General features: G+C 35.8%; 1 protein-coding gene and 1 pseudogene across 5 annotated transcripts in view; both read left to right on the plus strand.

Annotated features, from left to right (window-relative positions):
* The window catches only part of PHC3 (polyhomeotic homolog 3), an 84,034-nt gene extending 64,260 nt beyond the window's left edge, over positions 1 to 19,774 (plus strand). For 3 of the 5 annotated variants that reach the window (XM_027541430.1, XM_027541439.1, XM_027541451.1), the window contains 4 exons: positions 1,322 to 1,436; positions 5,206 to 5,338; positions 5,430 to 5,661; positions 11,145 to 19,774. In XM_027541430.1, coding sequence (XP_027397231.1) covers positions 1,322 to 1,436; positions 5,206 to 5,338; positions 5,430 to 5,661; positions 11,145 to 11,299 — 635 coding nt within the window. In that variant the 3' untranslated portion in view covers positions 11,300 to 19,774. Of the gene's footprint in view, positions 1 to 1,321; positions 1,437 to 5,205; positions 5,339 to 5,429; positions 5,662 to 5,835; positions 5,964 to 11,144 lie in introns of those variants that run through there. The other 2 variants (XR_003511075.1, XM_027541461.1) reach the window with 2 other exon arrangements.
* On the plus strand, positions 4,138 to 4,235 carry LOC113899434 (annotated as a pseudogene).
* Positions 19,775 to 19,858: the final 84 nt, after the last annotated feature.

Below are 19,858 nucleotides of genomic sequence, written 5' to 3' on the forward strand. Positions count from 1 at the left end.
AGAATTTCTTTGAGATGATCTCTTGCTAGTTTATGACTTGATTGGTCATGACAATGTCTTTGGATGTCCCTTGACACTTCGAATATTTCACAGTGTGTTTTTGCTGCCTTCACTTAATTTAGCACTTTGCCATTTGCTTCTCCAGTAACACTGGGATAAAATGATCCTTGAATGTATGAGTACATGTTGTTCATGTCTACATTTCAGAGTCCCTTTCTTCATCTTAACAAGTCTTGGTTAAGTGAATAACATAGAAAAGCACATAAAGAGCTCATAGCTAAAAGCTGTAGTTAGATTTCCTTTTTTTGATATATTTTATATGACTCAGCATAGGAATTATGATGCATGAAAATAGTAAAATATGGTGATTTAAAGAATTAAACAGTTTTCATTGAAGTGTTTACTTGTTATAGGTCTTGGTACTGCTAATTCTTATGTGGAAGATAGGAAGTGGACCTGTAACTTTTTTATGCCTGCTACCTGTTAGGCATTCATGTAATCTTCACTGCATTTCTTTGGGGAAGGTATCATAAGACCCATTTTACAGATGAGAAAACTGGGTCCTGAAGATTAAGTTGCTTGGTTATAGGTGACTGCTGCTGGATACTTGAGGATGTAGGTGGGAAGTTTCTTTAGGTCCTGTGGTATGACTTGAAGAAAGTTATGGATACAGAGATAGAGGAAGGACATTCTCAATTAACAGAGAGCACCCTGACAAAAAAGAGCAGAGGTTAAAAATTATAAAACTATTGATGATTTTGAAGATAAATGTAAATTATTTTAATATAACTAAAAGGGACTTTTATAATTAGATAAATACATCTTTATATATTCTGTTGTACACTGCAGATCTTAGAGAGTGTTAACGATTTTAAATGCCCTCTGAAAGCAGACATCAAAGTCTTCTTTTTGGAGTCCTCATTTTCTCCAGTTAGAATTGTGTTCTTTGCTATGTATATTATACATAGCACAATGTATCAAAATTCATATACTACATAATACTTTTTGGAAGGTAGTGACTTTATTTGCACATTTTAGGTAGGTTGGATTCTTTGCAAATGAACCTTTAAAAATGTATTATTTATTTATATAGAGAAAACTCCATAAGATTTTTATGCAGGAGCTAGAGGGAATTGGTGGAAGTGGTTGTTTTGGGGGGCTTTGCCTTGCCAAAGTGGCTGTGGATTGAAAAGTTAAAAGACCATTCCTTTTAAGTCTCCTGTAGGGTCTGAACACTTAGCAGCATCCGACCCAAAGTAGAAGCTAAAAGAAAATTTGTCACAATTAAGTTTTTGGAATTTTTTCTTTTTTTCTTTTTTAGAGACATTAGAAGAAATGGACAGTGAGTTGCTCAAGTGTGAATTCTGTGGAAAGATGGGGTATGCTAATGAATTTCTTCGGTCAAAACGATTCTGCACTATGTCCTGTGCCAAAAGGTATTTCTGTTCTCAAGTTTCCTAAAGCACAAGCCAAAAACTGCTGTAACAAAACTAAAAAACTTGCAGAGTTTACCATTAGTCAAAACTAGGTACTGTGGAAGAATAATATCAAGTAGACATTATCTGGAGCTACTTTGCTATTCAGTTGTTAAATTGTACTTGGCGAAAACGGTATTCATAACACATATAGCATAATCTAATGACACATACAGCATAATCTAATACTGAAGTAGCAATCTCCAGGTGGTAAGAATATGGTTAGGAGAATCCCTCCTGTGAATACACTGCTCGTCCTTTGTTTTAACAATATTGAAATACCTGGATTTACTTGCTTATATTTTAAAATGTTTCATTTCTTTTAACCATATCTTGTTTATTTTAGGGTTTTAAGTGGGACATCTGTAGCATAAATTCTCCACATTGTTATATTACTTGATAACAAAAATGCTTGTCTTTTCTAAGTGTATTTTCAGTAATATTATAGGTAAATAGTACTCCTGTCAAAAGCCTTTTTAGTATCTTCATTGATGTAGTCACAAATTTGGTTTAAAGAAAGCCTCTCTAATTTGGTTAATAAATCCTAATACAGTTATTTCCCACTGAAGGTAAAGTGTGTGCACAGTTTATTTTGAACTTTGTTCTGTATTCCAAAAGTTATTTTCTCAAAGAATTTAAAATCTTAAAGATACATCTAGGGAATTTCTTGCTCCCTAAATAAATACATTATTTAGTATGGTGCACCTAAAATATATTTAGTAAAACTTAAGTCAAATAAGCAGAAGTATTTTCTTCTGAAAATGGGTTAATGGTTTTTCATTTGTCAGTCTGTTATTCAGATATTCTTTCATGTTATTTTGACAGTCCTAATCAAATTGTGTAACTCCTATTTTGTTCGCATATACCACAAGAAAGAATAGTGGCTCTCAGATTCAGAGGATGAAAAACTGAGGGAGGAGGATTCCTTTCAGAATCTTTTAAACTTCTTAATTATTCAGAAATATTTCAGGACAGTTAACACACTACCATCACTCTTCTCCCAGAGATGACTGTTGAGTTGTCAGGTTAGTATACCTTTAGGTGAAGCTCTTTAGAGGCTTAGAGGTCCTAAGGTAGGAAAATACAGAGCAGAGAAGAGTAAGGAGGAGAGGATAAGTTAGGTCAGGTAAGAAATGCTGTTTACATGTATGCCTGGCTACCTTTTTTCGATATCTCAGTATTTAGGGACTAAATAGCAAATGTAAAGTTAGTCTCTCTTCTCTCTAGTCAGTTGGGAAAGAAGTTTGTTAGTTGATGTAAATGGAAATCAGAAACCTGTAGAGCTGAGCCCCCAGATGAGCATACTGAACACGGGAGGAGCTTGTTTAATTGTTTTAGGGTAAAATGAAGTGACCATCAGGACACTCTTTTCTTTTTTATATTTTTAGGGGAAAAATAGCCTATTTACTCTCATAGTACTTCTTACTTTCTCCTCATTGATATTTTTATAAACATAAGTGAGGGAATTTTCTTTTAGTAAAACAGTTTTCAGTAGCAAAGTTAACTGGGATTTATTCTTGTCATTTCCCTGAAAAATCATCTTAGACCAAAAGAGTTTCAAAAAGAACTTTGAAAATAAGAAATTACAACAGCAATTTTATGTGTAAAAAAAAAGAGGAACTATGTGCATTTTTTTAGCCTTTTTATAACATTTCAGAAATTATTAGATGATCTGTTTTCACTCTTTCTAGGGAAGGAGTCAGCGGACTATACCCAGGCTGAGTCCTTTCTGTAGCCTATTTTTGTATGGCCCCTGAACTAAGGATAGTATTTAAATTTTTAGGTGGTTGAAAAAGAATCAGAAGAATATTTTGTGACACATGAAAATTATATAAAATTCAATTTGTCACTGTAATGTATTGCTCAGTCATGTCCGACCGTTTGTGATTGCATGGACTGTAGCTCACCAGGCTCCTCTACCATGGGACTTCCAGGCAAGAATATTGGAGTGGGTAGCCATTCCTTTCTCCAGGCGATCTTCCCCACCCAGAGATTAAACCCAGTTCTCCTGCGTTGCAGACAGATTATTTACCATCTGAGCCACCAGGAAGGCCCCAAGTGTCACTGAGTAAAGTTTTATTGGAACACATCTATTCTCATTCATTACTGTCTGTGGCTGCTTTTATGTTACAATCACAGAGTTGAATAGTTGTGGCAGAACCTTTGTGTGGCCTAAAAAATCTAAAACATTTAATATCTGGCCCTTTACAGAGAAAGTTGCCCAGCCCGTTTAGGGCATTGGAACCCAATAAATGGCAAAAGATTTTTTTTTTTTTTGGCCACACTGCGTAATGTGCAGAATCTTAGTTCCCCAACCAGAGATTGAACCTGCACCCTTTGCAGTGAAATGTGGATTTTTAACCATTGGGCCTCCAGGAGAGTCCCATCACAGGACTCCTTTAAACTGTCATCATGCCTTAGAAAGTGAAAGTGGTAGTTGCTTGGCCATGTCTGACTCACTGCAACCCTGTGGACTATAGCCTGCCAGGGTCCTCTGTCCGTGGGATTCTCCAGGCAAGAATACGGGAGTGAGTTGCCATTCTCTTCTCCAAGGGAAGCTTCCCAACCCAGGGACTGAACCCATGTCTCCTGGATTGCAGGCAGACTCTACCATCTGAGCCACCAGGGCCTTATAAACATCCATGTTAAAAATGTCATAAGAGTGCTCACTTTGACAGTACATATGCTAAAATTAGAATGCTATAGAGAAGATTAGCGTGGTCCCTGCATAAGATACGCAAATTAATGCTCCACGTTTTAAAATATGTATATATTAAAATATACACTTAAAAATATTAGTCTATTTTGATAAAATAAAAATAATCTTCCAGCCAGTTTTTAAAAAAAAAAGAAAAATTTATTGTGCTAGGTCCTCATGGTTGCATGAGGGCTTTAGTTTGGAGAGCAGGGGCTACTCTGGTTGCGGCGTGTGAGGCTCTCATTGTGGTGGCTTCTCTTGTTGCGGAGCACAGGCTCATATGTATGTGGACTTCAGTAGTTGTGGTGCACACTTAGCTGCTCTGCGGCACATGGAGTCTTTCCGGGCATGTGGACTCTTCCCAGGCTGAGGATCAACCTGTGTCCCCTGCATTGACAGGCAGATTCCCAACTAGTCCACCAGAGAGGTCCTTTTCCAGCCAGTTAAAGAATTAAATATATCTTAGTTGCCTGAATTCCTAAGAACCGTGAATTTCTTGTATAACTTTGATAACTCAACTTTACCTTTCTGTCTTTTAGTTATATTTGAAAAATATTTTACTAGCCATTTGAGATTTCCTCTTCTCTACTATATTAATCTCTTTTTAAAAAATCTCTTCAGGAATGGTTACCCAAGAAAATAACCATTTGAATGATCATCTAAATAGTTAATAATTTCTTCTTCTCCTGGAACCTTGAATTATTTTGCAACTGCAAAAATGAGTTATTGTTTGTATTTGCAGAAAGTTTCCCACTATCATGCTGTTATTAGGAGATATCAGTACCTTGTTATAGGTGTCCAGTATTATATTGAGAGCTATATTATATATAACGAGACCATTTTTTTTTTTTTTTTTTTACTATTAGCATAAGTAAATTTATTGAACACTGTGGTTTACTTTCTGAGGTATTATAATCCATAATGAAACAAATGGCATTTACTGATTCACAACTGCACTTTAATTAAGGTCATAATTACTAAGTGGAGCATCCCATACATCATTTAATATTTTTTCTTACTTGAATTTCTTAGGTACAATGTTAGCTGTTCTAAGAAATTTGCACTTAGTCGTTGGAATCGTAAGCCTGATAATCAAAGTCTTGGGCATCGTGGCCGTCGTCCAAGTGGCCCTGATGGGGCAGCAAGAGAACATATCCTTAGGCAGGTCTGTAGAAACCTTGATTCAATGTACAATACCCTTTTCAGAAATACAAGGAAAATGCAATGCTGTATTTTACTTGTACTACATTTTCCAGCTTCCAATTACTTATCCATCTGCAGAAGAAGACTTGGCTTCTCACGAAGATGCTGTGCCATCTGCTATGACAACACGCCTGCGCAGGCAGAGTGAGCGGGAAAGAGAGCGTGAGCTTCGGGATGTAAGGATGAGGAAGATGCCTGAAAACAGTGGCCTGCTGCCAGTGGCACAAACAGAGCCGTCTATATGGACAGTTGATGACGTCTGGGCCTTCATCCACTCTTTGCCCGGTATGTGATTGACCACTTTGACCTTGATTTTTGCCTTGTGCACACACCCAGGAATGACATTAGATCCATCCACAGCTGTTGCACAAAAGGGCTAGAGAAGTTCTGTATATATATACTCATTAAATGGCATTTGCTATTGAAATGTGATCTGTTTCCTCTTGCTTATTCCCTCAGCACAACTGGGTATTTTCTCATACCCCCCAAGTCGATAAAAACTGACTAGTCCTGCTTCTGCTGTGACACCTCAGCCGGTGAAGATATTAAAGGTGCTCTCTTCTCTTCAGTCTGATTTCTCTCGAGAGGTCAGTAGAGAGATTGAGTCAGACACTTCTTCCCTTCTGCTCTTCCAGTTTTCTAGTCTATCAATATTTCCTCCTTATTTCCTAATTTAACCTTTTTTAAATGAAATAACACCAAATTTTTTTTTTTACATTTTTGAAAGCTAATCAAGACCTTTTAGAGTGTGATAAAATTTTGGTTTCTTTAAAAAAACAAAAAAAACCCAAAAATGTTGTTTCTTTTAAAGGAGGCTGCATTCTTTGATTCTTTGCAAAAAGTTTAAGACATCAAGAACACTTCTGAAATTAAGTAGACAACTGAAATTCAGTTATGATATTCTATTCCAATATTGAGGGTTACTTTCTTATTTATATTTCCTGCTCTCTTATTTGGTATTCTTTCCATCAGCTTAAGTCATTATGTTCTTTTATCTTTACTAAACAATAATCTTTTATATCCACTTTCTCTACTGGGCTGGGTACTGAAGACCACCTTTGCCAATGATTGACCCACACTGCCTCTGTATGTTGAGACAGTATGTATTTTTTTAATCAGCAAATCTTTTATCATTCACTTTAACTTAATGAATATGGAAAGTAAGATTTTTAAAAACCTTTGTTCCATTTTGGGTTTTTGGTGAATCATACCATTTCTCTTGAAATAAGCTTTCCAGAAAAATACATCCCCTTAAAACTTGTCCACAGACTTACTAAAACTAATCCACCTATAATTGGTAATCAATCTTTCTATGAAGGTGACCACTGTCTCAGAAGCAGACATAGCTAAATTGTTGAGTGAAGAAAATATATTCAGAAGTATTCTTTTTTTTTTTAATCTGTTAGCCATTTTACCTTACACAGATGGTTCCTGACTTGTGATGGATAGACTTAATGAACTTTCGATTTTATGATGGCACAAAAGTGATATACGTAAAGTAGAAAGTGTGCTTCAGATTTTGGATTTTGATCTTTTGCTGGTGATACAAAGCATGATACTCTCCACAAATTGGGCAGGACAGCTCCGTCAGCCGTGCTGTCATGAGGGTAAATAGCTGACACAGCCATGCTTGACTCATGCACTCATTCTGTTTTTTACTTTCAGTACAATATTCAACAAATTACATGAGATATTCAACACTTTATTATAAAATAGGCTTTATATGTTAGGTAACTTTGCCCTACTTACAGTAGGCTATTCTTAATGTTCTGAGGATGGTTAAAGTAGGCTAAGCTAGGCTATGAGGTTTGGAAGTTTAGGTGTATTAAATGCATTTTTGACTTGATGTTTTCAGCTTTCAATGGTTTTATCAGGATGTCAAGTTTGAGGGAGATAAATATACAGAACTCTGGAGTTTTATTGAATTATTTTTTAATGGCTTATTTTAGGAATGTGAAATAAGCTTTTTTTTTCTACTAAACAAGATATGGTCACTTTTAAAGAAAGATGAAATTGTTTAAAGAAGGGATACATTTTTCATGGGAAGATTTTTAAGCATGCACCTAGGAAAACTTAGGTGTGATTCAAGTGCTGACCATGTGGGTTTAGAATCTGCTTTAAAAAGCTGATGTATTAGAGAATGGTGAGTCTTCACAGGGTATGGCTTTAATAGTTAATGAAATAAATTTTAAGTTTTATACCAGTCTAGGTATCTTTAGAATTAACATTGGAACTGTCATCTTTAGACAGTCTCAGTCTTCCAAATGGGATATATGAGCTGTTTGTTAGCCTGATTTCTCATTTGGAGGGGGAAATATTTCTTTTCCTTTGGGGAGGAGGAAAGTAGTTGGCCAAACAGATAACAAATAACAACTGCTGCTGATTGTTCTATCACTTCATATACTTTTTTTAGGGCTAGTTTTCTAATTTTCCCCCAGCATCTGTTTGCCACAAGGCTACTCTTGGCTGCTTTATTAGGACGAAGGCTAACTTTTTTGTTTTGTTCTTCCTTCACTGAACGGAAAAAAATTATTTCTTATATCTTGAGATGCTTGCCTTACTAAGTTCAAGACAATTTTGTTGCCAGCCTTTTAGAGAAAATTACATACAAGGCAGACCCAGACTGTTTTATAATTTAGAATTTCTTGGTATTAAGAGTGTGCTGAATATAACTACTTTTTTTTACTGATTAAATGGGAGTATTTCTAAACTGTTTTGATAGGCTGAGTAACAAGCTTATTTGTGTGATGCGTTCATCTTCTTTCTCAAAGTTTTTCTCTGAATAATGCCTGTGGCTTAAGGTAAATCTCAGCCAGAAAAGGCCGTTACTGTCATTTCTCTATGTTCATCTGGCCTTTGTAAATCCTTTTGAGCCTCTTTCAGCTCATATAGGGCTGTATTTTATTTTTTACCCTGTGCTCTTCTCATGGAATGAATAAACTTGTAAATTTTGTAATCTCTTGCATTTTTGTTTCTTTCAAGTTGAGGCTAGGTTTCCCTCTTTCATCAGGGCACCTGTATTTATTCCTAGTTTTCTCTTCTTGTTGTATGTCATCTTATGAACCATCTTGGTGGGACCATTTTAGAGCTGGTATGCAGACAAGTCTCAGAGCTGTTACCAGAGTAAAATACTATCTTCTTCTAAATGTTTGTACATTAAAAAGTTCTCTATAGGAAAGGTTCTTTGTACTCTCCATTTACTGCATTTATCTTCTTTAACTCTTCCTTGATACAGTGAACTGCGTTTTGCAAAGATCACTTTAGTCTATTTGTTGGTCTGCGAATCTGCAGTAGGTTTAGTTTCCATGTAGGTGTAAAAAGTAGGTATTGTTTAAAAACATGACTAGTACTATAGTTTCATAATATTGATATTGGGGCTCGTTCGTTCTGTAGTGTTGAGTGCAGGTGATAGCCTTTCATCATCCTTACCGTGGTTAATTTTTGTGTGGGGTGTTTTTGTTTTAGGGTTAGCTGCAAATGTGAATGGGCACTTGTGAGGTTTCTTTGGGACCCATGTCTGTGCAGAGGTCCATCCCATCCTGGTCTGCTTCTGGTGATGTGAAGTCAGCTGAGCTGACTGCTGGCTGCAGTAGGGATATGTTCTGTAATGTTCCTGGAGCACCAGCTGTTCTACAGATGTAGATTCTAAATATGTCAGAAATTCATAGAATTTTAGCTCAGTATACCTTGGGCATCTAGATTTTTTTAAAAAATCATCTTTCTCTAGTTTTAGGAAGCATATTTGCCTTTGCCTCCCCTTTTTAAAATCACTTTATTTTTTCATGTCTATACTAATGTATAAACACCCTTTTTTTGTGGTTGGCTTAAGAAAGTTGTGATCTAAAATTCTGAAGATCATTCCTGTTTTGATCATGCTGTTTCCCCACATTTTGTTCTTTATTATTTTGCTAACACATATTTTGTCTACCTACAAGAAGACATTTGAAGAGGGATCTGATAATACTGAGGAACAAGAACACACTTTGAATTTCTTCATGGAGAACTCCTTGTTTCTATTCCCAAATGTAGCTCTTATGGTCCTCATTACTTCTCACTGCTTCTCTTTTCTGAATCTAAGTAAGTCCTACCCTGTCTTTCTCTTCTTTTCTTTCCTGTGTTCTTGTAAGTAAGACTGAAGAGAGAAGAACATTAGTTCTTTCATAAAAAGAAGGATGAAGTCACAACTAGATGCAAGATTAGTCAGTTTTGTCTGCTCAGTTTTGAGAGCTACCTCTGGGAAAAGAAAAGGGGCTTTTCTATGGTGAGTAATCTCATTTTAACTATTTAGTTTCTTTTATATGGTAAATAGCCAAAACCATAAAAATTCTGTGGAGGGTACTTTTGAAATAACAATTTTTAAAAATCTGAGAAATTATTAAAATAGAGGAATTGAAAAGCTGACTGCCACATAGGAGACAGGCAGGTTACTTAACAGTAAGCAGAGAAGTTGGGAAAGAGATAAGCAAGAGAGAAGCTGGCCACACAGCTGAATACAGGGGGAAAAAATTCTGCATTACTCTTACAGATGGCTCGATTCTGTTTTTGTTCATTATTCATTCAGTCCTTCACTTATCCAAAAATACATGTGTTTAGCACCTGCGATGTTTTGTGTTTGGTACTGGGGTTATAGGGATTACATTATTATCTTACATAAACAAGAGGAAAATAGAAAGAATAATGACTGCAACAAAGTCATATCCAAAGGTGTAATGTAACCACTGTCATTGTGCATTATCTTTTTCTTTGTGTTTTCCCTTAGAATGCCGATTTGAAGAAAAGAGACTTTAAGCTCTTAGTTTTTTTATTCTTAAATTCACTTTCATAATTTTGTCTTTTATAAGGAAGGTTCCACGTTTTTGTATTCTCTCCTCTCATGGGTCCTTAATTCATTACTTTGCCTGCAGGTTTCTTTACCCTTAGTGGGGAAGTTCATTAGCTGTGCAAAATGTGGTGGATAATAAAAACATTCGAGGGTCAAGTAGTGTTCACATTGTTACTTGTTCTAAAGCACCCAGTTTATGCTGAAAGGTAAAATATTGGTTATTCGTCAAGAGATTAGCCCAGCAAGCTCAAAATTTCGTTAAGAATTTGTTTTCTTACCAGAAGTGGAGATGAGTCCAATGATGTTAAGATTTGAAGTTGAAATTACAAGTTGAGTATTGTAGTACATTTCAACGGTAGATTGATACTGTAATTTTGATGGATTGGTTCTATGCTGAGTGAATAATAAAAATGTTTCAGATGTGCCTGGCAGTCAAAGGTTGTAAATCAGAATAAAACTACCAATGAAAATGAAAGTGGTACTTGAGATAACATTTCTAAATTAAGTGGCAAAACAGTACGCTTTATTCTTTTGTACCTGTATGTGAAGGATATCTGAGACAAAGAATGTTACAAGGTGTTATGAGTAGTTAACCCAGGCTTGTGTGTGTGCGTGCCTTCAGCTGACAGCTTGTCCTTTATGAAGGTGTGTTATGTCTGGACTGAATGAGCTGTGCATTTAACTTCTTACTAATTATTTCTGCAGTATTATTTTTAAGACAGGAATTCCAAGTAAATTGCTTTACCTAGATTTTGAATTCTTAATTTTTTTTAGAATGCCAAGAAGTACTGCCTTCTTCCAGAGTGAGCCCACGACTGCCATCAGTAAATTTCATTTGTTTCTCAGCCTGTGTTAAGTCACCCAGGGTGACTTAACTGTGACTGTTAGCAGTGATGTCTGATTGCTGTGTATTAATTCTAACATCCTTCCTCTGATGAAATTCTAGGCTGCCAGGATATCGCAGATGAGTTCAGAGCACAGGAGATTGATGGACAGGCTCTTCTCTTGCTCAAAGAAGACCATCTCATGAGTGCAATGAATATCAAGCTAGGCCCAGCCCTAAAGATCTGTGCACGCATCAACTCTCTGAAGGAATCTTAACAGGATCATGAGGCTTTGAGATAACAGCAATTGTATTCTTAAACAAACTTGTAAGGGTAAAGGCTCAAGTTGGCCTAAAATATTATCACTTACTGTGGCAGATAGCCAAGCACATTGGGATCTCTGCATCAAAGGCTGACATTTGTACAGATAAAATAATTCATTATACATTTTCATAATTAGCTAACATGGGTGAATTAATTTTACAGGTTACACACAACATTGAAAGACTTGTTACAGAGGGTCATGATATTTTTCAAAGTGTTTTACTAGATAATTTTTTAAAGGTGATGTTTATCATTAATATAAAAATCCTTTTTGAAAGTAATTTAATAATTTACATTTCTCCTCTTTTGATTTGGTTTTCTTATATACATTTTTCTACCCTATAAGTTTTCTATAGGTTGTCATGAGAGATATAATTTAGGAGTAATTAAGGAATAATTTTGGAGTCCAGTGACTGGAATTATATGCAATGAGATATCAGTGTATGTTTAAAAAAAACATGTCTGTTAAACAGTTGCTTTATCTATAAAAAGAATTGCATTCTAGCATGAATAATACTGATCTGGAAGTTAGATTTGGTTTCTCTTCCAAACTTGACCAAATATTTGGTGTGACTGAGGAAGTTCGTTTTCCTCTTAGTTTTTGTTCATTTAGAGCAGTGGTTCTAAATGGAGGTCAGTTTTGTTCCCCAGGGGACATCTGACAATGTCAAGGGACATTTTGGTTGTCATAGCCTAGGGGTTGTCGGGGGGAGGGTTGCTATTCGTATCTGGCATGTGGAGGACAGGGATGTCACTAAATATCCTACAGATGCACAGGACAGCCCTCTACAGCAGAGAGTTATTGGTCCAAAATGTCCGTAGTGCCAGGGTTGAGAAACCGTAATGAAGGAGTGATTAATGTTGGGCTTTTTCACCCAGAGGGATATTTTGGGGGGGAAAAAAAGATGGGATGTAATAAGGAATACATTGTATAATGGAAATATTTCAGATAGCATTAATATTCTGCTGGAATATTGTTCCCAGCTTTATGCATTCTAGTAAAAGGGGGGGAATCCATTAAGTTGGCATATAAAATGAGGACTAGCATACCAATAATTTGCCTCTCAGAACTGATTCATAATAATCATCTTTCGTGTCTCTGCCCTGACGAAGGCATAACCTGATTGCGCCTTAAGAGCCAGGGCTCGGCCTTTGCTGGCAGGGCGCTGGTTGGTGGTGGCTGTGTGGCTGGTCTTCGGATTTTTCTAGTGTTGAACAAGGTGGATCTAGCTAGAATGCACATTCCTTTTTCCTTGACTAAATCCTTGTATGCTTCCTGCAAAGCACTCTTGGATAAATTGAGTCTAATTTTGTATGTACATGTTTTAGGGAAAAAATCTTTAAAGCAAAACTTTTCATTGAACAATTAGTGTTGCGTTAGTTATGGCACTAAAAGTTGTTGTGGGAGCCCTGTAAGCTATATATAGTCCTGGACATCAAAAACATTTGACTCTTTTATCATCTTCTCTTTACCATACAATGGAAATGTTTTAGTAATTGAAGGAACATACACAGATATTTGGCAGAAGTTCAGTTAAGTGAGGAAGAGTCCATGGGTTTCAGTCATTGTCACTGATCTTTTCAGAAAGATTGTGTTATGCTATTAGAAGACTAAAGATGTCATTAAAGACATCACAGATATTTATCTTTTGGCTTTGTGTACATTAGAGAATGTTGATTATTTTTATACAAAAATACAGCGGGTAATTTTTTTAACCTTTAGATGCCTCTTGTTTGAATGTATGCTTTGTGGGATTCTTTTGTGTAGTAATGTTTTTTTTAAAAAAAAAAAAGATGTTTACTGATAGTTATGTGTAGGATTAGAATATGTAATATAGTATAAGGCTCATGTTCCAGACCTACAATAGCTTGTAATGTATGTCACATATTTCTTTTATATCACATTTTTAATTACTGGATTAAAGTTTCAAGGAAAGGTAGGTACTCTACAGTCAGTTTTCATTTATTAGCAGTTAATCTTTATGACAAGAGTTGTCATATGGTTTGACCTTTCCCCTCAGCTTGCAATTTCAGGACACAAGTAAAGGCTAAGCGTTAGTAGGTGCCGGTCCACTGTATGAGGGCTGAAGGGCACAAAGGAAACTGTCTCTTGGAAGTACAGCTTTGTCATAGACGATCCATGGACAGTTCACACAAAATTGATTCTTTGGGGATAGACTCCTCCAGCAGTAATGATCACCTCCCATGACTATATTATCGATATATAACCTGCATTACAGGTTCTCCTGTTCACTTGCGTTGGTGATCCCAGTCATCACGTGCCTACCCAGAGCCCCTGTGCCTCACACCGTGCTAGGTGTCCAAGAACACTTACGAGGGGGGCTTCCATTGGAGAGCACCTTATAATCCTAAATCTTACGATAATAAAAACAGTCCAGATCTTCTGTTGTCCCCACTTAAAACATACTTAAAAAATACACTTGCTTTTTTTCCAATTTATTTTAGAAATGGCTCATTGGCTTTTAAGTAGTAGCTTTACCATTGACACAGCTGTTTCTTTCTGGATGATTTAATCATGTGGATTCTAAAATTTCAGTTATATATTTAATGGATATAGATGATAACACTGGATGCCCACCTCCCTCCTAAGCTCCAAGCACAGTTTTAGTATGAAATAGGTGGGGTGAGTGCTGTTATTCTCATTTTCCTTCATATTACTACCTGTTTCAGGATTTTGATTAAGAGGGAATGATAAGCAGAAAGGGGACATGGGAAGTTCTTCTTACTTTTGCTACCTAAGTTTGCATTTTCTGAAGGAAATCCCTACAAGTCTGAAATTTTACTTGCGTTAAGCCATGTGCGCTTAAGAAAGTAAACAGCTGGTTTGTAAAAATTGTTGCTTACACGCTGCATGTTTTCCTCAAGCCTTATGTGGGCATGTGTCTTACACAGCGGTGCAGCCTTGATAAGATCAGTATGAGAGTGCTGTGCCACATCCTGTCGCTTTCTAAGGGGCTGGTTATTTCCCCATCATGGTACTTTTAATTTGCTGGGGCATTCTCTAAACAGACCCTTCTAAAGTTGCAGTTTAAGGGCTGTCCCCTCTGAACAGAGAATGTGGAGTAGGCGGAAAGCGATGTCAGTGATGGGGCTTGAGGACAGGAGAAGCAGACAGGAGACCTGCCACGTTTAGTTTATCCACCTTAACACTGAACACATCTCTGTACTTTTGAAGTTAATACTAATTTTACCTAGTTTTAAATAGATTTAAACAAAAAAAATTTTTTAGGTAGCCCACTTACATTTTTTACATAGCTAATTTCCCCATATGCAGCATGATGTTATAGTCAGACGTGTATTCAGATACCAGTCTTGGATTGAAATCTGTCCTAGTGCCTCATGTCACCTGACTTGTTCAGCTAAATATTACGAAGACCCATTGTTTGCATTTGCAAGGTTTTGGTACCACCATGGCATAAAGTGTGGTAGTGAGGCAGTGCATAGATTGTGTGTGGTTTCAGGCTGTGTTTACATGTGTGTAAAGAATTTTGGAAAGAAGAAACCAGTACAAATGCATGAAAGATGCTGTCTTCACAGCCGTATCACGTGGAAGAAATCCCCAGCTGGACACACTGTTAGAACATTTCAAAAATGTATTTTCAACTAGAACAGCTTGGTTATATTTTGTGGTTTGAAGATCCTCCCCCTCATTGAATGGCAAGAACTCATGCTGCCTCTGAGCAACGGGCATTGAGGAACACTATTGCCTAACAGGATGAAAGGGCCTCGTTCCCCCTTGCCTCCTCAAGCCCAAAGGAGACTGATAACTTTCTTTGCCTGCGAAGCCCTACAGACAACTCTGTGGTAGGGTTAATTTCGGGGAGGAACTAACTGGGGCAGGAATTTCTAATACCTAGCACTCACTCATGTCTTGAGCAGCCTCTGCCAGTGGAAGCTGGCCACTCTGCACAGTGTGCTCTCAGAGGTTTCCTGCACACTACTGCTGGGCCCTGGGGAAGGTTTTCTAGGGGAGATGACAGGGAAGTGGGGAAGAGACAAACAGGAAGAAAAGCATTCCAGAGCCAAGAGGATAATTCACTTAACTGAGTGAGGTGGTAGTGTATAGATTTGGCCATTCGTAGTTCAAATAAATTGTAATGGTTGGGTTCCATTTACTGCAGTAAACAGGATACGGGGTGCTTTTTTTCCCTTAATGTCAAGATTTACCTGCAATCAAAGTCATTCTTTTACTCTCCTGGTCAAATGACCCTGCCCTTAGGAGCACATTAATAGTTCCAGTGATACATAAATCGGTGATTTTTGACTTCTGAGAAAGGTTAACAGCTAGTATAGTTGGGAAGAGTATTTGTCAAGAACTCAAAGGTTTTATGAGTTATCAGAAGTATATAGAGGAGAGAATATCCATGGATAGTATTTTGTTAGGTTTGTGTCTTGGTCTAAGAATTGGATGACTAGAGCTGTAGGGTTCTGTTTTCTTAGTGTGGATTTCAGTAACTACAAGCCTACCTCTTTTCTTTGATGCACAGCAGTGTGGTTCTTGAAAAAACTGTTTAATCTACTTTCATCAAAATTGGTATTTCCGAATCTATTTAGAGCATTTGATTTTTATCTAACAGTTGTGATTCAATTAAATAAGCACAAATGCAGTATTAGGAAAAGTAAATATGCAATCTTATTAAAATTTAATTTCAACCTATAAGCTGTACACTTTAAAAAGATTCTTTAGGAAGATAATTCCTTTTTTGTTAGAAGTTCAAAAAATGTATCATATAGTTTTACTCATAGCACTAATATAAGCCATTTCTTCAGTAAAAAATGTTGAAAATTATATTATCTTCTTTGGAAAATTCCTAAATTTTTAAGAAGTTTTAACATTATTATTTTTCAGAGCTTATTTAATCTATTTTAAAATACTACTATGATAGTTGTTTTTGAAAGTTGTAGAGCACTAGTACAAATCATCATCATCATATTCCCCAGCAGAACGTGTGGCTTTCTGAACTTGCATTTTAGTATACTTGCGTGAAAAGGGAGACCTGCCCTCCTCCTCAGATCTGAAGCCCAGCTTAGAGTCTCTAATAAAAGCTCTCCCATTCTACTCTGACACACACCTCTTAAAGTGCCGTGTTCATGGAAGCTTTGGGAAATGCTTTCCACAGTTTCATTTTTTTCCTTTGAACAGCTTGTGAACATTTAACTTGACTTATTAAAGGTGACTATTTCAGCCTCCGACATTAGGGAAGAAGTACATTAAAACATTTTTCTCTACTGAAAAGTATAGTTGCTGTCAGTGCTATTGGTGGCATCAGTATGAATCCATGAAAGAAAACCTGTGCCAGGGTTTTAAAATATTTTAAAAAGTAATGAATGAAATTTAATTTGGACAAAAGAAATCTATATAAATTTAAAACACTTATTATGCTAACATGGTACAGTTTTAAATATGAGTAATAAAAGGAAGTCCTCTTAGACCACCTATTTAAATTGACGCCAATAATCTTAAGGATTGATAGTAGTTGTCATTTATTGACTTAAAAGTTATAGTTTAGGGACTATTATCAGTGTTAAATCCTTGATTTTTGTGGAGCTTTAATGGATGGAGGTGAAAAAGTTGATTATAAGAGTGATGAGGAATGGTAGTGAAATGAACATCAACCTATTTTAGAAAAGGAACTTTAGTCTTGCCTCAAGCAAACCAGGTGTATTCATTGCTAAAATCTTTTCTAATATTTATGTTAAAACCATAATTTTAGATAGTACTAAATAATTACTTCATTAGCAAATAATAGGTGGACATAATCATTAAATGAACATGGTAAGTGAAGATAAAATACTGGCTGGGAGACTGGAGTTTTACTTCTAGTTCTTAAATTAGCTGTGTGATATCTTAGGCCATTACTAAGCTTATAACCTGTTCCCTCTTCTGAATATTCAGTACAGAGCCTGTACTACTCAAAAGGTTGATTTTGTTTAAATCATCTTTAAGCTGTATAAACTATGATTCCAGACCACATAGTGGGGTATTTTCAAAAGTTGCTCCTACTTATTTCTCTCTCAATTTCTTTTTTTAATGGTTTGTTTCACACTTAAGAGCTTTGACTAAAAAATATTTATTTATTATGATCCATTTCCTGGGACACCCACAGTCTTTGTTCTCCTTAGGATTAAGGTAGAAAATTCACACAGATGAGCTAATGAGATTTTTCTAAAAGCTTGCTAAATCACTAAACACATCTAAATACTGCCATTCACTTACCCATTCACTTAGCAAACCATTGGAACATCTACTGTGTAGTGTGCAGCGTGTGGTTGGTATACCTGACTGAAGGAACCAGTAATAACAAAATCCTCTCGCCCTCGGTTTTGATTGTGGCATAAACATGTAATTATTACTTAATGCAGTGAATATAAACCTGGAGCTGATTTATGCATTGGGTAAAGGATTAAGCTAGATGATATCCAAGGGGTCTGACTGAATCATATCACAATTCCTATAACACATTTTGCATAAGAATCCATGTACCTGATTAGGTTATAAAATTAAAGGTACTTAATACTAGGATTTACATTTTGAAACTATTTTAACAGCCCATATTTCTCAATTATTTTGACACTTGAGTCTATTCCAGAGGTGCTGATATGCAGGGTGTGTGACAGAACAATTACAAGGAAAGCTGGTGCTGGCTTACTATATACACTTTGTACTACGAAAGCTTTACACCCAGTACTGACTGCAGTAACTTCTGAAAACTGAAAAATCTCAAAGGAGCTTGCTGAACAGGTTTAGTTTTTGTGTTTCTTTTTAAAGCAAGAAATACTACATAAAATTCTACAATTATCACAAATATCTACTTTTTAGAAAGCACACATCTTTTACATAGTAAAAGGGTTTCCTTTAACATGCAGAACCTGTAAACAATCAACAGTTCTGTGCTTGGAGCTTGAATTTACAAGTATTTGGGGAGCAAACATAGAATGGGAGGATTGATTTAATTGGGTAGAAATTTCCTTGCCACCAGAGGATTCTGAGTTATGGTGTAATTTCCTGTTTGACACAACTTTATATGTGTGTCATATATATGCAAAATGAAAGATGCAAAATGAAAAAAGATTAAAAAAACCTTTCTGTATCATAGTTACAGCTTTTTAAAGCAGGAAAATGTCCAAATAAGTGTTAAGAATAGAATCTGTAATAAAGTGTTTGTAAATAGGAACACTAACATCCAAGTAACCAGATAGTCTGGGTTTTTTCCATGGTACTGGTTAAAACTTTTAAAGTATTTTAGTTTACCTAGTTTTTCAAATATTTTTGCTGTTAAAATATTACATAAATATTTTTTGTATGTGTATTCTAAATTTTAAAAAACCAGTTTGAGTGTGCAAAGATGGTAATAATTTAATACATTTAATTTCCAAGACATTTAACTAGATTCTCAATCACCTCTTTCAAAAGCATGTTTTTTTTCCATAGGAAAAAGAAGTCAAAGTAAGCTCTCAAAATTATCCTCAAAGTAAGGGGTGAGCTTGTGATGAAGGTTGGAGTTGTAGACAGCAGTGTGCAGAACGGAGGCTGACATGGGTGTTGGGCATTTCAAGCCTCTTTGTTGAATTAGTCCTTTTTGTCTTCTTGCTTGTTGAAAGCATGCTTTTTGCTGTTGATTTAACAAAGGCAGATTGTGATAAATTTTTTAAAAAAAACTTTATTTTTGATGCTTCAAGCACATGTTAACTGATTTTTTAAATTCCTCCTTTTGGTTCCTCCCATTGTCCTAAAATAGGATTTCCATATTTTAAAACCTCAAACACTGATCCATGCAGAATGAACAAAAAGCATCAACAAGGGGAAAGAAAACATTTTTTATCTTTATAAAAAACAAATGTTAAGATTATATATAGATGTATTCTTTATGTTGGATATTGTACTAGAGTCCTCCTCACAGGAAATAGTTCTAGAACTCTTAGCATTAGCATTCCTAGATTGGTGTCTGTAGCTACCAGTTTTAAAATGTATAACCTGAAAATGAAGTTAATTTTGCATTATAAGAGCACACCATGATCTATGTAAAAAGCTTGTCCATTTGGTGTATTTTTTTAAAAGAGAAAGCACTTTCATATTAACAGTAGCATGTGTATGAATTTTAGATTTTCATATTTGTTGTGTCTGTATTCAGTGAAGTAAAATTGAACATTCAGATGTTTGTTGATGGCAACATTAACTGTTAAATTAAAGCACCTTATACTCTGCTGCTTAAACTTGCTTGTAATTGCACCTTTGTTAACCTGCACATTTTCACATAGAATATTGTTGTAACATTGCTTCATGTGGGTCTGGATGGAAGGTTAGTGGGCCTACAGGATCATTTATTTATATTGTTTATATTACAATAATATATTGTAGACCAGTTGTAAGTTCATTTCTTTACAAATAAAAGCTTCTTCCATTTGGCTGGTCTATTGAATAATTTTTTTTTTTTTTAAGGTTGTGAAGAATGGGGCATCTTGTAAACCAACAGCTTAACAAGGGGCTAGA

Source organism: Bos indicus x Bos taurus, chromosome 1 (assembly GCF_003369695.1).
Source record: "Bos indicus x Bos taurus breed Angus x Brahman F1 hybrid chromosome 1, Bos_hybrid_MaternalHap_v2.0, whole genome shotgun sequence".
NCBI lineage: Eukaryota > Metazoa > Chordata > Mammalia > Artiodactyla > Bovidae > Bos > Bos indicus x Bos taurus.